The 21,549-nt window shown below is 41.4% G+C and overlaps 1 protein-coding gene across 9 annotated transcripts in view; it reads left to right on the top strand.

Moving 5' to 3' along the window:
- The window catches only part of MICAL2 (microtubule associated monooxygenase, calponin and LIM domain containing 2), a 118,860-nt gene that overhangs the window by 3,953 nt on the left and 93,358 nt on the right, over window positions 1-21,549 (top strand). For all 9 annotated transcript variants that reach the window (XM_068147966.1, XM_068147965.1, XM_068147964.1 and 6 more), the window contains exon 2: window positions 20,030-20,387. In XM_068147966.1, coding sequence (XP_068004067.1) covers window positions 20,124-20,387 — 264 coding nt within the window. In that variant the 5' untranslated portion in view covers window positions 20,030-20,123. The remainder of the gene's footprint in view (window positions 1-20,029; window positions 20,388-21,549) is intronic.

The following is a 21,549-nucleotide window of genomic DNA, read 5'->3' as shown; positions in this document are numbered from 1 at the left end:
GGGTAAGAGAAACCCCATTCCATGTTGAGAATAGCAGACACAATTGCTCTGGCTTATGTTTAGTTCAAGTTCTGATTGTTTTTATTTCAGTGTCCCAGTAACACTGATGTAACTAGGAGGAAGCCTGGGTTCATTTCTGCTTGCTTTTTTTCCCCTCCTAGAGCTGTGATGATAAGATCTGGTGAGGAGGGAGTAATTCTGAAGATAACCTGTAGGCTCAGCAATCACCTGCCTGTCAGTTTCTGGACACTTTGCTCCATTTTGTTAACTGATCTCCCAAACCTTCTGTCTAAAGTTTGACTCCTTCAGATGGAAGGTTTATTGAATTGTGTGATGGGACTATGTGGATTAGACTTAAACTTTTGTTCTCGCCTCATCCACACTGATCTAGACAAATAATGCCAGCAGTTTCATAGTTTCATTCAGGGTTGGAGGGGACCACAAGGATCATCTAGTTCCAACCCCCCTGCCGTGGGCAGGGACACCCCACACTAGATCAGGCTGCCCAGAGCCTCATCCAGCCTGCTCTTAAACACCCCCAGGGACGGGGCCTCGACCACCTCCCTGGACAACCCATTCCAGGGTCTCACCACTCTCATGGTGAAGAACCTCCTCCTCACATCTAGCCTGAATCTCCCCACCTCCAGCTTCATTCCATTCCCCCTAGTCCTATCACTACCTGAGATCCTGAGAAGTCCTTCCCCAGCCTTCCTGTAGCCCCCTTCAGATACTGGAAGGCCACAATTAGGTCACCTTGGAGCCTTCTCTTCTGCAGACTGAACAGCCCCAACTCCTTCAGTCTGTCCTCATAGGAGAGGTGCTCCAGCCCTCTGATCATCCTTGTGGCCCTTCTCTGGACATGTTCCAGCACCTCCACATCCCTTGCTGCATTCAGCTAAGTGGATATTACCAATTCAGCTTTTAAAATGACCATGCCTGATATTTGAAGTGTGTGTTGTGGAGCTTTGCCTTCCGAAAAAGCAGGTTCTTTGGATCTGTTAGTCCACAATAAATCCTTCTCAGACCTTTAAAGCTTGCAGCTTATTGCCTGTATAGACTGCAATAATGCCCAAGGGGTGTTACACATAAGGATAAACTATAACTGCCATAGCCAAGCATAAAAATAGAATTTCCAAAGACATGTGAAACTTTTATTGGGAATATGTAGGGATGTTTTATAATCAACTTTAGATAGTCTTATGATAATTTAATTGTTTAACTTTTTTTTTTTTTTTTTTTTTCTAAATATAGTGTTACTTCTAAAAGACTTGGATAACTTGCTGTTTTCTTATCTGAATAGGCAACTCCAGTAGCCAATTGGAAGGCTTTTAAATCTTCCAAGATGTTTTTTCCTAATCAGGCATGTGCAAAATGTATTTGGAGTCTAGCAAAAAATTATTGATAGTGTACAAAAAAGCAAAGCAGAAGGTGGAGGAGGAGCCAAAGATGAATTTTCCCTTCTCTTTGAGAAGACTTGAGTTTGACAGGTAGTGGGATTCTTTTTTGCATGTAATCAGATGCAAGAATATCGCAATAACACAGAGAGCGCTGTTGGCCATTCGAATGTGCTGCCCAGGGAGGTGGTGGAGTCACCATCCCTGGAGGAGTTCAGGAGGGGATTGGATGTGGCACTTGGTGCCATGCTTTAGTAGTCATGAGGTCTTGGGTGATAGGTTGGGCTTGATGATCTTTGAGGTCTCTTCCAACCATATTGATTCTATGAACTGTAATCTGTGTTATTGGCTGAGGTGAGTCCCATCTGGTAGTGGTGTTAGGGCCTTTGGACTTGGGCATACGGAGAGCAACAAATGCAATTTCTGAAAGCAGTTGCTTAAAAAGGAAGAAATTCCTAATGCAACACAATGTTCTCTGCTGACAGTCTTTCCATCTGAAGAAAACCTCTGGTTAACCATTAGACTTAATAAACGTTACAAGATGTTTTTGGTTTCTGCTTGCTCATGAGATCGGCTTCCTCTCATACAGGATCATCTATTGTATAAGCTTGTTATCAGGCTGAGGTTTATGGCTTTTCTTTATGCAGTGTCAACTCATGCTGAACTGGGGAATAATTTTTAAGTAGCAATCTGAGCTTATTAGGAGAAAAATCAGTTTGTGTTGCAGGAGGTACTTGGCCTTGACTTCATGGTAGTAAGTGTATAGTCAGTGCTGGCTTGTTTCTTTACAAAATCTTCTTGTCATCAGCATTTCACTGTGGCTATGGATCTGGCACAGTGTGTACTTGTGCACATGAGTCAATCCTGCTTTTCTTTTGATTGAGGTTGTGTAAAAATGAGCATCCTGGGATGAGAACTGCATGTGTCATGTCTATCCTAGCTAGATGGAAGGAACTGCTGGTGGGATGTGATACTTGGGTTTGATAATTGATGTGAATGTCCTCTCTTTCAGACCCCAAGTCCCAAGCCTCAGTGTTTGATTTTTTTTCCTTCCCCTTTCACAGAGTGCTACAAATTCTTATGGCTGTCACCTGTGCAGCCACTGTTTCTGTCAGTTCAGGAAATAGTTTAAGTCACTACTTGGTTGTAGGGACAGAAGAATATTGAAGTCTGGAGTCCGTTTTCAGGTTTCAGAGTTTTGCTTCATAGGGTGAATGCTGAATGTAGGCTCCTCTTTGTTTCTGACTACAGATTTTTAAAAGTAACAGCTGACACTGCTCTAAGTATTTGTATTCAGAACACAAATGTGGTTGAATGAATATCAGAAATGTGCTTGGGAGCAGGCTCCATAAATATGAACTATTGGTGCATATTCAAAACTGAATTGAGTAAATGTAATCAAATCCCTCTTGCTGTAATTACACTCTGAAACACTGCCCTTGCACTGAGTCAACATTAGGTGTCCTAGCAAATGCATTAGGAAGAATAACACGTGTAAAGAACTCTATATATCCCAACAGTAAGCTTGTTAAGACAAAAGAAAGCATCTTTGTGTTGTTCTGATGGAGATTGTATGTGTGAGGGTGGTTGACTTTATTTCCTGGAAATGAATAGCATACATTTTTCAGTGCACAAAACGGATATTACTCAGATTGTGACCTGTTTCCTAGTAAAAATGCCTTGAAGCGGGGATTGGTTTAAATCTGTTGCCTGCATTCCTGGCATAGGGTATTGTGTGATGCTATCTTGTCACAGGGGCATGCAGCATGCCATGATATATAAATAACCCTGTGTGTCTAAGGTAATTTGAGACAATGTGCCAAATATTTAATGAAGTGCTGGGTCTTGTCCCGGGTACCTGGTATATATTTGGGAATGGGTATCTGAGCTGAAACTGCAGCAGAGGGGTGAGGGATAACATAATACTCCTCAGCACACCGTACAGAGGTACTCTGTAAGACGTGACCAGCACTACAGAGGTGCATCTTATTTGTAACTGCCATGCTTAGATGAGCAGACGGGAAAATAGATTGGCCTAGTGCACCTTTACCTGCTTTGCCCATGTTGGGGGGGAAAAAAATAGCCTTCAGTGTCCAGTATGGAGTATTTGCAGCAAATACTTCACATATAAATTTTCAAGCTAAATATATAATATCATACATGGGGCATAGCTTTATTCCTTTGGGAGCACCACTTTTCCCATGGAGGTGGACTCAGCAGGATGCTGACCTTGGGCAGTTCAGCATGTGCTGTGCTTAAGGCAGGGTAAAGGTATCCTGGGGCTGACACAGCCCTCAGAGAGAGATGGTTTTTGGGAGGTGTGAAGGAGGAGCTGTCATCTATCAGGAGCTTGGTAGAGGCTGGAGTGTGGGTGGCAGAGGTGGATGTAGGCCCCTTGCTCAGAGGAGAAAGTTTCTGTCTGGCTTTCCTTCTGATATGGGAATGAAATTCCACAATGAAGAGTTTTCCTCTATGGATTTATGTGGGAAAGATGATCCAGAAGGTCTTTATCTTACACTTGCCTATGCAAAGGGCAGGGTTATTTCCTTTCCATTTTCTTTTTTACTGAGAAAGGACTTGGGTGTGTTTCCTGAATGCATGCATGTAGAGTGCTCCAGTAATATTTCTAATGCCGTTTTATGTCATAGGCAGAATCCTGATAATATCTGAAGGCCTTCTTTGTGCATGCATTTGAAGGTATACCACCAAACCTGTACATAGCTACTCTTCAGCCACTACCTGTTCTAGTGCTCAGAGATCATGAACAGCTACTACTTTTCAATTTTATTCCTACAGACAAGGAAAGAATGGCAAGATGGCAAGGCTTTCCTTCTCTGTCTGCCTATCAGCTGTTGTGCAGCCAAAATCTCAACCCACCTCAAAGTTCATTGAAAATATATGTGTGTGTGTGAGATTTTACTGGTACTTCTACAAAGCAGAAAGCAAATTACTTCATTACTTTGGCTTTCCTACTAGGTATCAACAGACTTCATAGGGTTGTGTTTGCTGCTTCTGAGTTCATAGAAGCCTTTTTGCATTTTTAATGACTGTTTCTCTAATAAGAAAAATAACTTTGTCATACTAAGCAGCAACTCATGTTTTGAATCTATATTTCTTTTCCTATGGGCTTCATCTGTTCTCTATTTTTTTCTGGGCTATTATGCCCAGACACAAGGCTGAAATTAATGTGGGGTTGGTTTTTTGTTGTGTGTATTTTGTGGGGGTTTGTTTTTTTTCTTCTTCCCTAATTTTGGAGGCGGAAGGAAAGATAAGCAATATTTTCTTCCTTTGGCTGATGATTTCACTATTATTTTAATGATTACTCTGATTTCTTGGGGGAAGATACTCAGAAGAGAGACCTTCTAGCTTTTCTACCAGATCCAAAGAACTTAAAATTTAATTTGTTATTCTGGAACTAGTCATTAGAAACTAGTATTGACAACATAAGTATTACCTCTCAGAAATGGAATTAAGCAAAAAAGGCAACCTTTTCATTAATCATTTATTTATCTCACAGGCTAAGTGCATGAATGGTCTCTGCCAAGTGTGTATCTGCAGTCACTCTTCTGTTTTTGGAAATAGGATCTTAGTTTCTAATACTTGTTACTGGACACATTTTAATCTTAAATGGAGTATTAAAGTCATTGTCCTGTGCAAATAGTTTCTTTGTATCTTGTGGTGTGTTGCTTTTGTGGCATTGTGGTGGTTTTGTTTGTGGTTGTTTTGGTTTTTTTTTTTCCTTCTCTGGTTAAGGCTTCTTCAACGTCACTTGCAATGTTGTCTTTTCCTGTGTTGGTGGGAGGGGGGAGGTAAGAAGAAATGGCCTTTATTGTCAAATTGGTGGTTGAGTATTGATGTACCCAAATACATGCTTAGTCATGTGCTGTGATGCTGCTGAGTTTCGCTTGGCACACCCCAGCAGATGCAGTCCCTCCCCTGTTTTCAGCAGAGCCATCTTCTCTGTGGTGCAATTGTAGATGACAGAATTTGTTTTACAGCAGTGACACAGTATAATGATAACCTTGCCAATGCCAAGGGGAGGTGGAAACAGCTGAACCTTCTGCTTGTATAGCACATTTTAAAATTTCACTCAAGATACCATGGCTGCAAGATTTTGGTCAGTGTCACAAAACTGTCATGAACTTCTGTAAGAAGGTGTCAAAGTGGCAATGAGACTTGAGCACAAGGTTTGTTTTTTCATCCACTAAAATTATATGTAAATTACTAGTTCTTTTCTCTTCTCTCTCTCCCCCCCACACACCCCCTTTACCTGTTGTTCTTCTTTTCCTTGTCTAAGCCTATATGCTAGATTATGTTCTTATCACTTTTGATTCAAATTCCAGCAGTAAAATTTTCAGCTCTTAAGCTCTGAGATGTGCTGGAGTGTGACCTTAAAGGGATCAGAAAAACAAGAAGTGTGCAAGCATAGAGAGAAATCCTTTTTAGAGCTCCTGTGGTAATTGTGTTGGTAACTGTTGCTAATAATCTGGGGTTCTGCCTGGGAGCTATAAGCACGTTGGAGTTCTTGTGTCTCTTACCAGCTGAACTGTCTGTGCCTGTCAAGGGGCAGCTGTTTATCAGAGCGGGGATGGGCTCTCCACCTTGAGAGTGCAGTGTACCTCTCTACCTGCCCAGGCATTCTTAGATCCAGAGAAGTGGAGTCCCATTAGCAGTGGCTGTGCTGAATGTCTCTGGTTGAGATCCTTGCCTCTGTCTGTCAGGCATATGCCTTAAGCAGATTTACGAATCTGACCTTTTAACCTGCTGATGACTAATAGATCTCAGCTAGAACACTGAGACATGGCTCCTCTGGAGCAGCCCTGCCAAGAAAGGTCTGCCGGGAGGTAAAAGGAGTAATCACGTAAGTGCAGCTGCCCCAACGGCAAGAGGATGGGCTGTAAGGGGCCTGTCCAGAGCTGTCAGCTTCCCTTTTTAGAAAGGAAGAGTGATTTCTGCTTGATGCTGTGCTGACCCATTTAGGATATAGTCTGACCTGAAAATATCCAAGTGAAGTGTTCATGAGTTGCCATACACTGCCTGCCAAGGTGCCTTGGGGAAATATGCTCTGCAAATGCCAATTCATAATTAGTTGATACCCTGGATTTTAGAAATTCAATGAAGTGCTGCCTTCACTTTTTTCAAGTACTCTTAGATCAAATTTCTGTATTCAGAGTGGTGTTCTGTGTATGCATCTTACAGGCCACAGCAAGAGAAATTGTGGTGGCCCCTTGTGTAGCTCAATACCTGTAACACACCTTTTCACTGTGTTTTTAGTCTCCATTTATGCAAGCTATGACATCTTTTGTCACAGTGAATTAAAAAAATCAGATGATACTTGAAGAATGCTATCATGTCCATCATAGAAACTGTTCTGGATGTTGTTGACTTGATGCATTAAGTAAGCATTTGTTAAGCAAACATTTTGTTGCTAAGGGTTTTGAATTTTCTCAGTGTGTTGATTTTGCTTCCCGGGGGCAGTGTGCTGGTCATGTTTAGTGGCAGGACCAGTGGGCAGCAATGGGCAGAGGTGGAAGAGCCCCAGCTATGTATGGTGGGGTGAGGAGGACCTTGGGTCATGGAGCGCAGATAAACCATTGTGTAAAACACAACAAAAGAGTTTTTCATGAAAGGCTCCAGCCAAATCACTGTGCTGTGTTATTGGATGTGCGTGTGTGACATCTTAAGGGAGCAGATTAATCTGGCTAGAAGGGAAGCTCATTTTTGCTAGATGAAGACAGTGGTATGTCTGATGGACCTTGTTTGAAAGGAATTCCCAGAAGTTGATAGCATCAACAAAGAAGTCATGCTCTGTCTAGGTTTGATAGAGACATGAGGTCTGACAGCCCTCTCATCCTCCCTAGCGGCACCAGGCACCAGAAGCGCCACCAAAGAGATGTTGAAGTACAAAGCCTTTGCTATGATAATCTGTGCTAGGCACAGGGGAACTTCTTTCATACTTGAGCTTAATGTATTTCCTAGTTATCTGCACTAGGCAGGAAGGAGGTTGGAGGCCAAAACTCTCCTCTTGTACCATAAAGAGATGGACTGATTCTGTGACTGTTCAGTGGCTTCCTGGCTCCCTTTCATAAAGGCTTCTGATGTAGATGTGTTGGTGTGCTTCTTCCCCCCCCCCCCCCCCCCCCATTCTTTTAGGTAGTATCTGGCTGTAGTGTATCTAGCATGTGATAGGAAGCATTTTTCTTTGAAAAGTTTGCTTCCAGTACTGATACAGATACCCTTTAAATTTGTTCCATGCTGTTTCCTCTGCAGATTATTTCATCTGAGGTTTGGTTTGTATGTTGACTGCATATTTTTTTTTCTTCCACAGAGTGAGCTCATATTGTGCAAATTGTACTCTTTGGACCTGATGTGCCAACTCTCCAAAACTTCTCTTGCACATCTTTTTTATTATTATTACTTTTTAAAAAAATTTTATTTTCATCTCCATTCATTAACTGCACAAGACCTGAAACTCAATTGTGATCACATGCCTGTGGGTGCAGCATGTACTGAAGAATCTGTTTTTAACTTCAATTCAAAATTGAAAGATGATATACTACCATTTTACATGTGCTGTGTTCTGTAGAGGGTTGTGTAGAGAGCTCCAAGGATGTGTTACCTTTGAAAGATGCTGCAGCAAAACCTGTGCTGGTTTGTGTAGCTCTGGGGGCACTGGTTGTGTAGGTATTTAGTCACAGAGGTAATACAGCCACTGCATTAAGGCATTGGCTACCTCCTCATTATTAATAAACTAAAGCTTGATAAGTAGAGTGCAGATAAAGATCTGGTTGCACATTTCAGTGAAATAAGAGCAATATTGTTTGCCTGTATGCTGGAGAGAAATCTGTACTGAAGTAAAACTTGAGAGAAGTCCAAGCCAAAATAAGGTCTTGGGCTCAGTAACAAAATTGGGAAGGAAGAAAAAAAAGTATTTGTAGAGTGGGGGACTTAACAATAGTTCCTTTGTGAATAGTTTTCATCCAGAAATATTTCTCTCCATCCTTTTTCTGATGTTCCATTCTCTGTTTTCCTTCTTGAAGTTGGGGCATATTAAAATTGCACTATATGTAAAGGAACTGTAATAGTGAAATACATCTTCCTATCTTCTCAGTTGGTTTGACTTTGTGTGTTGGATGAATGGAATTTGGGGGTTCTTCTGATCAGAAGCTGAGTGAAAAATGTCTGTATTCTGACAGCTCCAGTTCCCCAGTTACCACTCTTCACAGGACAGGTGCAGTGAGGAAAGAGCACAGTGCTCAGGGGTCAGGCTGTGTGGGTTCAGCCTTGGGGCTGTGGGTAGCCTACAGCAGCTGGATGAGGGTGCAGCTGCCCCATACCCTCCCTAGTGTGGCCTTGGGGGCTGGCAGCACTGAGGCATGGGCCAGCAGGCATCCCACCAGCTGGCAGAGGCTGGGCTGTGCTAAAGCAAAGCCAAAGTGACCCAGGATCTTTTTGTAAGCCACTTTTCTACCTAAACTGTTTTCTCTAACAAAGCCAGCTCTAATCGGGGCCTTGTGTACCAGGCACTCTGCAAACTCAGAACCAGTTAATCCTTTCTGAAAATTACAGACTGCTTGAGAGTTGGGGCACCAAAGCAGCTTTAGTTCTGTCTTCCTATGGCCATAGGGAGGGGAAGAAGTGTGATGCCTGTAATCTACTCTGACACTGTGAACATTTTGCTCAAGCAGGCAATGTGTAGTCACCACATGGCATCATTTCAGGATCCCCAAACAGCTGTAGCTGTTTCATGTGCCTTCAGGTTCATATATGGGTATGAAAAGCTAACGCTGTCTAAACCACGACCCTCAGCATCACATCCCCACAGCTTTTCAATCCCTGCAGGGATGGGGACTCCACCACTTCCCTGGGCAGCCTTCCTTTTGGGGAAGAAATTGTTCCTCATGTCTGACCTAAACCTCTTCTGATGCAGTCTATTTCCTCTTGTCCTTTTACTTCTTCCTTGGAAGAGACCAATACCCACCTGTCTCCCACCTCCTTTCAGCGAGTTGTAGAGAGCAATGAGGTCTCCTCTCAGCCTCCTTTTCTCGGTTCCCTCAGCTGCTCCTGGCACCAGTCCTGTTGCCTTCCTCTAGACATGCTCTCGCACCAAAATGTCCTTCTTGTAATGAGCGACCCAAAACTGCACCCAGGATTTGAGGTGTGGCTTCACCAGTGCCAAGTACAGGAGGACAATCCCTACCTTGGCTCTGCTGGCCACACTATTGCACATACTGACTAGGATGCTGGTGGCCTTCTTGGCCTCCTGGGCACACTGCTGGCTCATATTCACCTGGCTATCAACCAACACCCCTAGGAATGGGTTGCCCAGGGAGGTGGAAGTGTTTAAAATATGACTGGATGAGGCACTTAGTGCCATGGTTTAGTTGATTAGATGGTGTTGGGTGATAAGTTGGACTTGATGATCTCAAAGGTGTTTTCTAATGTGGATAATTGTGTTTTCTGTCTTAAGGCTTTCTGGTTGTGACTAACATACCTCTCTTTCTTTTTTTTTTTTCACCTAAACATGCTCAACTCTTCACTGTTAACACTGAAATTTAGATGTGTGTACTGATGTTGATCATAGCCTGCTACAAATGCATTCTTTCATTAAGAAATTTTGAGTCTTATAGTACACTGAATGTTCGGAGTAGGTAACAGTGAGAAAAGCAACACTTTAGGGAAAAAATACATTGTACTTTGCCTTGGCACTTTAGAAGTGCCTGCATTTCTTCAGAGCCTGTCTGCTTGCATGCAGTGGAGCACACATAAGTGGAAAACCATCTTTTCCAAATGAAAGAATGACTAATGAAGAGCCTGATGATAACATCATCTATGTATTTAAGCACAGGTCATTCTGCTTGGTAGGTGATTGGAAGCAAATGGCCAGTGTTGCATAAAGACTTTAATATGAGAAGATGCATCCACCTCTGCCCTTCAATAGGGTTGACAGGACCAACAGAGAATTTAAACCTCAGGCTTTTGTAACCAGAGTAATGAATGATTACTACTTAAGTGCTTTTTTGGTGTTTCACATTTTCTAGTAAACTCTTCTGTGCTGGAGAAGATGAATCATTTAATTCTGATTATATCTTAGCTTGCCTTGTGAAAACAGCGATGCATTTGTCATCTCTTCTTGGATAATGATGTTCTGCCCTCAGATGGTTTTTTCTTGAAGGCACTGCTTCCAAACATTTTAGTTCCACTCTTGTTGTTTTGTTTTGCTTTTATCTGATGGATTTCCCAAAACCAGTGTTTTGAGATGTATTTTGTTGTTTGAGAGGATGTTTTATCAGCAGAAATGCTTGAAGTTTTTGTAACACTCTTGGAATCTTTATTTGGATTTTTAATACTTTGTTTTTCTTTCTCTCTTTTTTTTTGGAAAGACAAGGCTGAGAGAGGGTAGAAATTGCTCTGCATGTGGGTGTTGTTTGTTTTGGGTTTTTTTGTTTGTTGTTTCGTTGGTGGTTTTTTTTGGGGGGAGGGGGTTGTTTTTCTCAAAAAATACTGTTTCTGCTTTTAGAGTTGGTGTCTTTTCTTATCTTTGCTGGTAACTATGTGTGCACTTTACAAGTATTAAAAACAACAACAACAAAAAGTATATAAAGCAGTCTCAGTAGCTTGCTTTCTTCTTTGTCTTCTCATGTAAATATTCCCTGAAGCAGAGTTTGGTGTTTAACCTAAATTTTCTGGGTTTCCACCACCCTCTGGCTGACTTGTCTGGGTGTGGCTTCACTGATGGCTGCTTTTCAGTGGTGTGTTGACATTACTCTAACCAAGGAACATATCATTCAAAACTCAAAAGTGCTTTGGGGATTTTTTTGGTTCTTTTTCTTTAACTTATTTGTGGTTCCCATGGATTTCAGTGTGACTGATAACATTAATACCTCAGTAAGCCACATTAATAGCCCTGTTAGCCATTGAGTGCTAACGTGCATTAAAATTACAAGAATGGAATGTGTTGATTCCTAAAAGTGTGTGCATATGCATATGAAATACTGCCCAGAATGTTTTATTTCTTTGATTGTCAATGCAGTACTGTCTGTGTTTGCAGTGGATTAATCCTGGTTACTGATCTGGAAGCTTGATGTCTAGAGTTGAGGGCAGCTCTGTCAAATGAATTATCATGGCCCTGGAGCCCTCAGGGTCATGCAGCCCTAATAATGGGAGGGAAACATACTGGAGAGAAGATATATAACCCAAGATCCTCATTTGGAAAGACAATCTGAAATGTATTCTGGGGAACTTTTGGCAGGTATTCTGTGAAAGCTGACATTGGTGCTGTTTGTTTTCTTTCCCCAAGACATATCCTGGGCAGTTTACTTCAGCACAGCCATAATTTCATACTTTTATGTAAAGCCTCAAAACCCCCATTTATTTCCTCGCTTACAGAAATCCTGAGGGGAAACAAAAAACACTCTTGTTTTTATCTACACTGTTCTCTGGTCCCTCACTGTAAGGTACTTTCTGCTGTCTGCAGCTGATGTCTTTGGGCAGTTCTCTGAGTAGCAGCAGTGCTGGTTCCCTTTTCTCTGCTTCATAACCCCTCTGAATCAAGAGTGGCCACAGTAAGGGAACAGGCTGTATGTGGGCACAGGGTGGCTCCCAGCTGTAGAAAACATGAAGGCATTGGAACAGGTGGCCTCCTTTGCCCCATCCTCCTTGCTGTGAGCTGCCGGTTGCCTCAAAATGTGGTGACACTTCCTTGACCACTGCCAGAGGCCTTTGCAGTCTTGTGTTGCTGTGTCAGTTCATAGTTTGTCTTGATGACCCATCTTTCTGGATTATCCCTATTCTCAGTGTCACAACCAACGTTATTTTCATGATTGCTGACTAAGGTAATCTTATATTCTTCTGGTTCATGCTTTGGTTCTTTTTTCATGGAGTATTTAGCTCTGTAACTCTGTCCCCTTTTATACAAAAGGAAAGCTGTACAAGTGTGGTGGGGATTTTGCTGACATCACTCTGTCAGCTAGTGGGGTGCCCTTTTTTTGTGTGGGCGCACTCCTTGGACAGAGTGGTGCTAAGTTTTCCCGATGATCTGGAGGTGAGCAGCAGAGAGGAAGACCACAGGGCCGTGAGACAGAATAGGATGTCAAATCTCCCAGTGTTAACAGGGCAGAAGTGGTGCTGGAGCTGCCTCTTCGTTGTCCTTTTGTGTTGTCTGTCCCTGCTCAATGTGCTTGGCCCTGCCACCACCCTGCTGGATGTTATGTCAGTGATGGTAAATAGAATATTACTTGCTCTCTGAATTAGTCTGGCCTAATGTTGTAACATCCTACTGAAAGCAGAAAATCTTGTGCTGATCAAATACCAAAACCACCACCTGGTCTGTGATCAGCTTGTATAGCCCTTGCTGTTCCAGTTTGTGAGCTTGAAATTGTGTCATTATAGGAAATGAAAGGTAGGATTTCCAAAGAGCTTAAAGCCTGTCCTTTTAATTGTTTGCACTGACAGTATTTTCATAACATCTTTTCACTTAAATAACAGGTGCCTTTTCTGAAGAGGTATGCTGACTTGCAGGCTGATCTTATCCTTAGAGCATACTTTTTTTTTCCCTTGTGCTTGTGATCCTAACCTAGTAAAATATCTGCATAAACTTTCTACAGTTTATATTGTTTCTAATCTACAACAACAGAACTGAAAAATGTTCTTTCTTGCAACCAGTATAAACAGGAGTCAGGTTTTAATATCTTATTTATGAATAACATTAGCCCCTAATGACTGTGGCTTAATCATCTACAGTTAGCTTTGAAGATGTAGACTGTATGGCAACTTGGGACTCTGTAATAGAGCTTTTAGCACCTTTTGTTAGAAATAGTAATTTTAGATACTTGCTGTAGCCTGCACAGAATAATAATTGGGATAGAGATATTTTTTTTCCTCAAAACCACTGGATTAAAAAATGTAGAGTTAGTTTCCAGTGTTGCAGGTATATCAACATTACTTTTTAAAGAAAGTTTCTTTATTTGGCAGTTTGGTTCTCAGCAGCGCATCAGTGTTTCTGATGAGTTGTCTCAGTATATGCTCCATAGGGATAGCTGGAAAATTATGCAGTGCCCATTCATTTGGAATGCTTGTGCCTGTGCTTTGCAAATTGAGCATCTGGGGGTCTTAGAGGCACTCGCAGGACCAGGCTTCCTTGGCAGGCAGCAAAAGGGTGTGAAACCCATGACTGCCAGTTTCCTGCTCTGTGTTACCTGGAACTGGGGGCTGCGGGAGGGGCTGTATGGCAGCCCTGGTGCAGTCTGCTTTGGGCTTGCCAGCATTTGCAGCAGGAGCAGACATTTGAGTCTTCATCTGTAGGACTGCAGGTGTGGACCTTTGGGCAGCATCCATGCTTTACCCATGCCAACACCGTATGTTTGCATGAATGGAGATATATGCAAGCTGCTGGTTTATGGGGTTGCTCTCATTTTCATTGTCAATGTCCTGGAGCATTCCCACACTAAAGGTGGAAAGCCCAGACCAGTGACACCAAGAACAAACTGGGCTATTTTTGAAGTTTCAAGTTTAAAATGTTTGGAATGTAACTTAGTCTGTGTTGCAGATAACACTCTACAGATAGGTCCCTTTATTTTATGCTTCCTGTGAACATATCTAAAATATTCACTGCAAAGTGTACTTGTGCATGTGCTTCCAGCTGTATTTTATTGTGGGATGATTCCAGATGCAGCAAGCTAAATTGGCACAGCAGCACTTGTTGGAAGACTCTTGTTTGAAATGTCTCATATAACTTCAGCAAAACAAGCCGATAGCGTGTACAGTAACCTTGTAAGTTCACAGGCACAGAGTGTCTCAGTAGGAACTGTTTTGAATTCCATGCTTGGCCTGAAAAGTTATTTTGCAGGAGTTCTGTGGAAGTCAGCTTTTTATAAAAATACAGAAAAGTCATCTGGTCACTTATAGAGAGAGGCTGTTTGCAAGGCTTTGTTCAGAGACAAATTCTGCTTCTGTTAGGATGTTGCATCTTGAGAAATGTTTTCTACGTCACCAATGGAAAACAAGCGTGTTTGACAAATGTATTTTTGTGCTTTTTCAACTAGTCCTGAAAGGGAAAGCTTCAGTTGTTACCAGAATCTCATCTATTATTTTTTTTTTTCCCCTCTCCTTTTATGTCCATTTTAGGAAAACATGCAAGAAAACCAAACCACTAAAAAGCTATGTTTCCTCCAGAGAGAAATATTTATGTTTGAAATGGTCACCATGAAAACAAAGTGCCTAGTGCACGGAGAAACTTCAGTTGAAAAACCTAGAAGATCCTCTAAGGTTCTGGCACTTGCAAAATTTCACTTGTAGTGGTGTTGATATTTCAGACTGAAGATTTAGATTTTTGTTAAAAAGAGACAGTAGTTTTTACTAGGATAAGGAAGGAATAGTAAATGATTACTACAGAGGCTACAGAAGCCAATCTTTTGTTTCTCTTGACGTTTCTAACCTTAAGCAAACAATAAATGTATTGTATCCTGTATGCCAAACTAAAGCCTTAATAAAAGCGTTTGTTCTTGGTGAATGTTGCAGAATTAGGGCTGTATTGAAAATGGAGTTGGGATTAGTGGTATTGAAATGTGAGGAATTTAATTATTTTCCAGTCTCCTTGATGAACATGTCAAATGTTAGAAACAGAGTATTAAGGGACTAAGGAAGGACTGAAGTGGTTAAGTTTGAATTAAAATTAGGGTTGTTCTTTCTCCAGTGGGGCAACTTTTAATTTTTTTGGTATACTACCTCACAACATTGCTGACCGTTTACATGGTGCTGCTGTCAAAGACGCAGGTTACTTTCATGTGATGATGCCTGTATGCCAGCTTTATTGCTTCCTCTGTTTTTGCTGAAAGGCTTCATGTGCAGACCTGAACCAGTTTCATACATCCATTTAGCTAATGTTAATTAGTGGAATTATCCTGACAGGGGAGATATTTTTTCATTATTCTCAAAATCATCTATAGTAAGAAAACTTGCTTCACTGGCAGGAAATATCAGCTAAGACTGGAGACATTTGCTTTCATACCCATACCTGCACCACTGCTTTAATTTCCACTTTCCCTCTGTCCCTGTTGCACTGCTTTCCATTAAGTTGTAATAGCACCTCCAGTTTCTCCTTGAATAGCCATCAGGCATGAACAGCACTTCTCAGCTTTGCTTATCTGATATTCCCATTTGTCTCAACTGGAGGCAGAAAGGAGGGTGGCCCAGCTTGTCAGAGTAGAAAGGATCATTGAAGTGCAGCCCTTCTTCCTAGTGTCTGCAATTTGTCTGGGAACCCTCCAGATACTCCTGTAATAGTATGGAACCTTGAGTGGAAGGCCAAGTTCTTGTATGTACTTGCAACATTGTGTGTGGGACCTGAAATGACAGTCCATGTTAACTATGAATCCAACCCATGGATGCTTTAGTTCTGGTTTAAAAGAACTGTTTGCCCAGTCCTTCCTACTCTCTAATACACTCCTTTTCTGTGGCCCAATTTTTTATAGGTCTCTGTAGCAGTTGGTAAAGTTCAAATAAACTCAACTATATTTTTGGATTGTACTTCCAGAGGAAGTTCAATAGTCACTGTGACAATCATAGTTTACAGTTTCAGCATCACTATCACAGTATCACTAAGGTTGGAAGAGACCTCAAGGATCATAGAGTTCAACCTGTTTCCACAGACCTCATGACTTGACCATGGCACCAAGTGCCACGTCCAATCTCCTCTTGAACACTTCCAGGGATGGTGACTCCACCACCTCCCTGGGCATCACATTCCAATGTCAAACGACTCGCTCGGTGAAGAATTTTCTCCTCACCTCGAGTCTAAACCTCCCCTGATGCAGCTTGAGACTGTGTCCCCTTGTTCTGGTGCTGGTTGCCTGGGAGAAGAGACCAACCCCTTTCTGGCTACAACCACCTTTAAGGTAGTTGTAGAGGGCAATGAGGTCACCCCTGAGCCTCCTCTTCTCCAGGCTAAACAATCCCAGCTCCCTCAGCCTCTCCCCATAGGGCTTGTGCTCAAGGCCTCTCCCCAGCCTTGTTGCCCTCCTCTGGACACATTCAAGTGTCTTGATGTCCTTCCTAAACTGAGGGGCCTAGAACTGGACATCGTACTCAAGGTGTGGCCTAACCAATACTCACCTTGATGAGACTCTTGGATCTCTGTTTCATGCCTAGGGTGAGCTATGTGGTGAAAGAAGAAAAAGAGTGAATGATAATACTCTAAGAAGTCAAGTATTTCCCCAAATGCTTGGTAGCTTTTTTTCTCACTACAGGTAAGCAGTTTATGCATTACCTCTTAAGTCTTTGAGACAGTTCAACTTAGTCTCTTAACTGCATTGTTTCTAATGAAAAAAGGCATATTTTTCCATGAGCTTCATATACTTGTAGCACCATCTTCCTCTCTATCATCTGTCAATACAGTGTTCATGCCCCCCACCCTCACCAATAATAATAATTATATATATTAAAATGTGGTGTTTCTAGCAAGCCAGAAACCCCAGTAACTAGTCTCCTGTCTCATCCTGCTTTTCTGACCACAGAATGTGGCTGTTTTGGAGAACATGACCCCTGACATAATGACGAGAAGTGTTTTGTTGATGAGCAAATGTCTCTGAGATGCCGCTCCACAGCTTCTCAGCGTGTATAAATGTTTTAAAAACTCATGAGGAGATGATTTTGTGCCCAGGAAGAACAGCCTTAAGTCCTGGCTTTGCAGTTGGAGGAGGGATGTTTTAAGCCTGTGGAAGATGCCCCAGCTGTCCTCCTCAGCTGCTCTCTTTCTCACTGGAAGCCTAGGCCTGCCGCATGTGTTTGTATGTGTGCAAACACCAGCTTCCACTGGTTTGCATCATGCTAAGAATGGTTTCCTCTCCATCCTGTCTGCAGCAGCTCCAGCTAACCATCTCTTCTGTCTTCTCCTCAGCATTATCAGCCCTAGCACATGCTGTTTTTCTTCTAAGGCTGGTTCAGATACAGCTCTACCCTTTTAGCTTTTCACTTCCCCCGCTTCCTTCCTGGATAGAAACAGCTGAGGCTATAAAAATCTCCTCTCTGTGTGCAGAAAAGATACTAAATTAAAGAGCTTGTGATCAGACTCATTTATCAATTATGCCAGAGTTAACTTTTAAAGATATTTGTGTTACACAAACATGATAACAGTCTTGTGGGGAGCTAATGAAAACAATGGAGAGGAAGTTTTATAGCTCTTGAGTTGGTCAAAGTCTTTGGTAGCACTGAGGCAGTAGTGATGTGAGTTTATACTGATTAAGAAAACCTATGTGGCTGCCACTTGCTCAGCTGAAAAGCCCTAAGTGGAAAGTTTCACTGGCACTTCCCCATTCCCCAAGAAACTGTTCATGATTATTTTGTGAGAAAAATACTTTGGCTTTTCTATTATTAAAAAAACCCCAAACTCAGCCAGGCAGAGAACTCAGGTAAAGTAAGTGTTTATCCTTCATTTTGATTTTGAATTTTTTTGTCAGTGGGTGTCTAATCTTGAGGTGCCTGTTTAAGCCCTGTTGTACCTTGCACTGTGGTATTGCTATCTTTTAGTTGTTGTGTGTTGCCTTCCCCCTTGCAATAGCACTTGTGTATAAAGCTGAAGCCCAGACACACGTCGGCCTCTCTGCAGGGCAGTCCCTTACCTTTCTCTTTCCCCTAGGAATTTCTGAATTTGTTGGCCAGTTCTGGACTGATCCAAAACTGCTGTGCAACTCTGCATTCCCAAAGCCAGGGCTGGTGAGGGTAATTCTGGGCTGTACCCACACTGGGGTAGCGAAGGTGGCTGGGCTTCTTCCTGCCAATCTGCATTTCTTGGAGGGTTTTGTGAATTAATCATTGAGGATGTGAACCTGGAAAGGTGCTGGACATCCTGAACTACTTTTGAGTCTCTGGAAGTTCATGGCACTCAGTCTCTTGAACACTTAGACCTTCTGGAAGTCATAGAATCAATAAGGTTGGAAAAGACCTCAAAGACCAAGTCATGGCATGTAAAATGTTTGTGCTTTCACCTCACAAAGCTCTTCAGAAAAGGGCATGGGTCGTACTATAAAGTATGGAGAGGGGAAAACAAAAACTTCCTGATTTATTCTTGGCACCAAACATTTTATCACGACATTTGGTCTAAGAAAATGTACGAACTCTCAAGATTGCCAGTTTGTTTTACCCACAAACCAACAGGCTAATGATGTGCACACAAAGGTTATTTATTTTGAGTGCAGCTGGGGAATGTGAGTATTCCAAATGCTTCCTTCTATCTCCCTGTGGGATCTCTTTAAGTTGCATAATCATTTTCTGTATTAGAGGATTGTAAGATAGACATGGTAAGTCTCTTTGCTTAAATACACCGGTTAAGCTTTCCTTTTTCTTCTTTGATGGAAATGCAAGCAGAGAATTAATAGTTTGTGAACAGTGTTAAATTAAAAAGTGTAACTTCAAAGGCCTTTCTAACAATTTATTCTAAAACTATCAGTTAACAGATGATGTTCCAAGGAAAATAACTAATTATGTGGGAGGTTAGGCAAGCATTGATTTTTATTTTTTTTTTTAATTATTTTTTTGTAAGGTTTTGCTTTCTTGGACGGGTAGACAATTCTTTAATAGAAAAAGAATACATGACTTAAATCTCTGGGCTTGTGTCTGGGTAAACTCTCATCTGAGCACCAAGTTTATACATAATCTATAACTGTTTTCTTGGAAAATGTGCAAGCCACTTGGATATTTTCTGTGGATCTTGGCTGCCTCTAAGACAACTCCCCGTTAGAGATTGAGAGTAAGGTTAAAGAAGGATAAGGGAGTGCCACGGTGCAAGTGTTTTAGTTTTTTCAAGCTTAAGTTCATTTAGAATAGCATTGCTCTTACAGAATGTAAGGGCATTTATCTGGAGTACCAGGCACAGTTTCACAGTGGTCATGTTACTAGGAAAAGCCAGTGGGACTTAGTGGGCCAAGCATCATTACTTTATATCATCAGCATGACAAGGTGAGGCTCCAAACGTGTAACTTTAGCATTAACATGTAGAGACAGGGAGATAAAATTCCTTTCTGTGCACTGAAATCTTTCTCATTTTGGCAAGAGAGTTAGAAAAAGGGGAGTGCTCTATGGTTATTTGTTTTCTGTATCTTTAGTTCTGGTGTAACTTGTAAAGTTTCAGCGTTGCCTGTTTGCATTTGCTTGTTGCAATTGATTTTGCTAGTTCTGAGGTGCTCCAGCTCAGCTGTGCTCCTGGCCCTATCTTGTGCAACAGGAGAAAATTCCCTCAGTTTGTGCTGACTTTTGCTGCAGGCTTCCAAGAATTCATAAGACACGATTGTAATGTTTTAAGAGATATACTTGTAGTGACAGAAGCTCTGCTTGAGAAAAGAATCTGGAGTTGTGTTTTCATCTATTATCTAGCACTGAACAAAAAGAAATGCTCAGGCTCTTAGTGAAGCTGGTTGTTGCAGAAACAGTAGACTAGAGTTTTACTTTCTGAAGTACATGTTATGACAGCACAAGTATGTTATGCTTGTTTGTAATACTTGTGTTGGATGCCACTGGCTTTTTGTATCTGGTTACTCCATCTCCATGTGCTGTGCTTTTATGTTCGTATTGGATATGCAGTTTGTAGGTTTAATTTTGTTAGGCAGAACATGCTTTCAATATAACCTGTGTTTCTTTTCTAGGAATTACATGCCTGGAAGTACTTGGTAGTGTTGATCACCTGTACTTCAACACAAGAACTCCAGCTTAATCCTTTTCAAATACTTCTCTCAGAACATGGGGGAAAATGATGATGAAAAATGCAGCCAGGCTGGCCAGATATTTGAAAACTTTGTACAAGCATCAACATGCAAAGGTACCATTCAGGCCTTTAATATTCTCACTCGCCAACTTGAATTGGATCCTTTGGACAATAGAAACTTCTACACCAAACTGAAGTCCAGAGTGACGACATGGAAGGCCAAAGCTTTGTGGAACAAGCTTGACAAAAGAGCAAGTCACAAAGAATATAAACGTGCAAAATCTTGTATGAACACGAAGGTAAGAGGAATTCAGTTTTGGATTTCCTAGCTTAGAATCTTTTAAATTTGTTTCAATACACCTTTTGAAACTATGGCTCATATAAACTCATTTTGACACATTTTCAGATGTTTTTGTTCTGCAACTTTTCTGGAAACACACAATATGTAAGAGTGGTCCTAAAAACACCCTGCTTTAGTCTGCCTCAAACATGGCAGAAAAGTTTTCTGCACTCTTCAGATGTCAGAATCAGTCAGGCATAAGTTCTAAACTCATGAGGCAGTAGGCTTCATTCATTCCAAGCTCACAAGAACTACTTGCTTTATTGAATGGGGTTTTGCATGTGCAGTCATACCATATTCAGTGGGCTTCCCAGTTGCTACTTGGTGCATTTTTTTTTTAAGAGACCAGGAATAGCCAAATGTATTTTGACAGGAGTTCCTAAACTGTTAGCTGGAAACTGCTGCTTGGAGGCATGGAATATCTGTCTTTGGGCCTAAACTACAGCAAAAGAAATTCTTGCACTATTTTTGGGTTTAAATACTTTACTGTAACTGGTTTTTCACAAGCACAATACAGATAATTGCTGTGTGGTAGTTACTGAAGGACATGGTTGTGGGAAGAACAGGAAATGATCTCTTCAGCAGAGTTTGTAGTATCTTATTTGAGTGAGAGAGCCACTGAACATCAATATAAATCTTTTGCACAGAACTGTACAAAATCTAGTTCATGCCACTTGTTTCATTTAACTATCACAGAATATTTTTAATAGCTTTATTACAAAGTAATTCACTTATTTACTGCCAAGTGACAGCTGAAAGTTGCCCCAAGAAAGGTAAGTTTTAAGAAGCTGCTTTATAGACGTAGAACAAGGAGGAAGGGCACACTGGCAGGTAACTAGATAATGATAGCAAACTATTGATGACTTTTTTGATGTTAAAGTGTTATTTTATGGATTCAGTAGACAGTGTTGAAAGTTTCATTCTTCTTTGAATCATTGCCTTGAAATTTCTCAAAAGCAGCAGGGAGAAGGACACTGTTACCTTCAGTACATATAGAGATCTTATTTATTAATTTTGAATAAACTCAAATGATGATTAACTTTTGCTAAGTTAATAAATGCCCTTACTGTAGTTTTCTTTGGAAAATGAAGAGCATCATTATAGCTATTTGCACTGATTCC

The sequence above is a fragment of the Melanerpes formicivorus genome, unplaced genomic scaffold (assembly GCF_026170545.1).
Source record: "Melanerpes formicivorus ecotype bairdi unplaced genomic scaffold, bMelFor1.0.p_v2 SCAF_16, whole genome shotgun sequence".
Taxonomy (NCBI): domain Eukaryota; kingdom Metazoa; phylum Chordata; class Aves; order Piciformes; family Picidae; genus Melanerpes; species Melanerpes formicivorus.
Note: the sequence above shows the minus strand (reverse complement) of the source record. Positions and strands in the feature narration are given on the sequence as shown.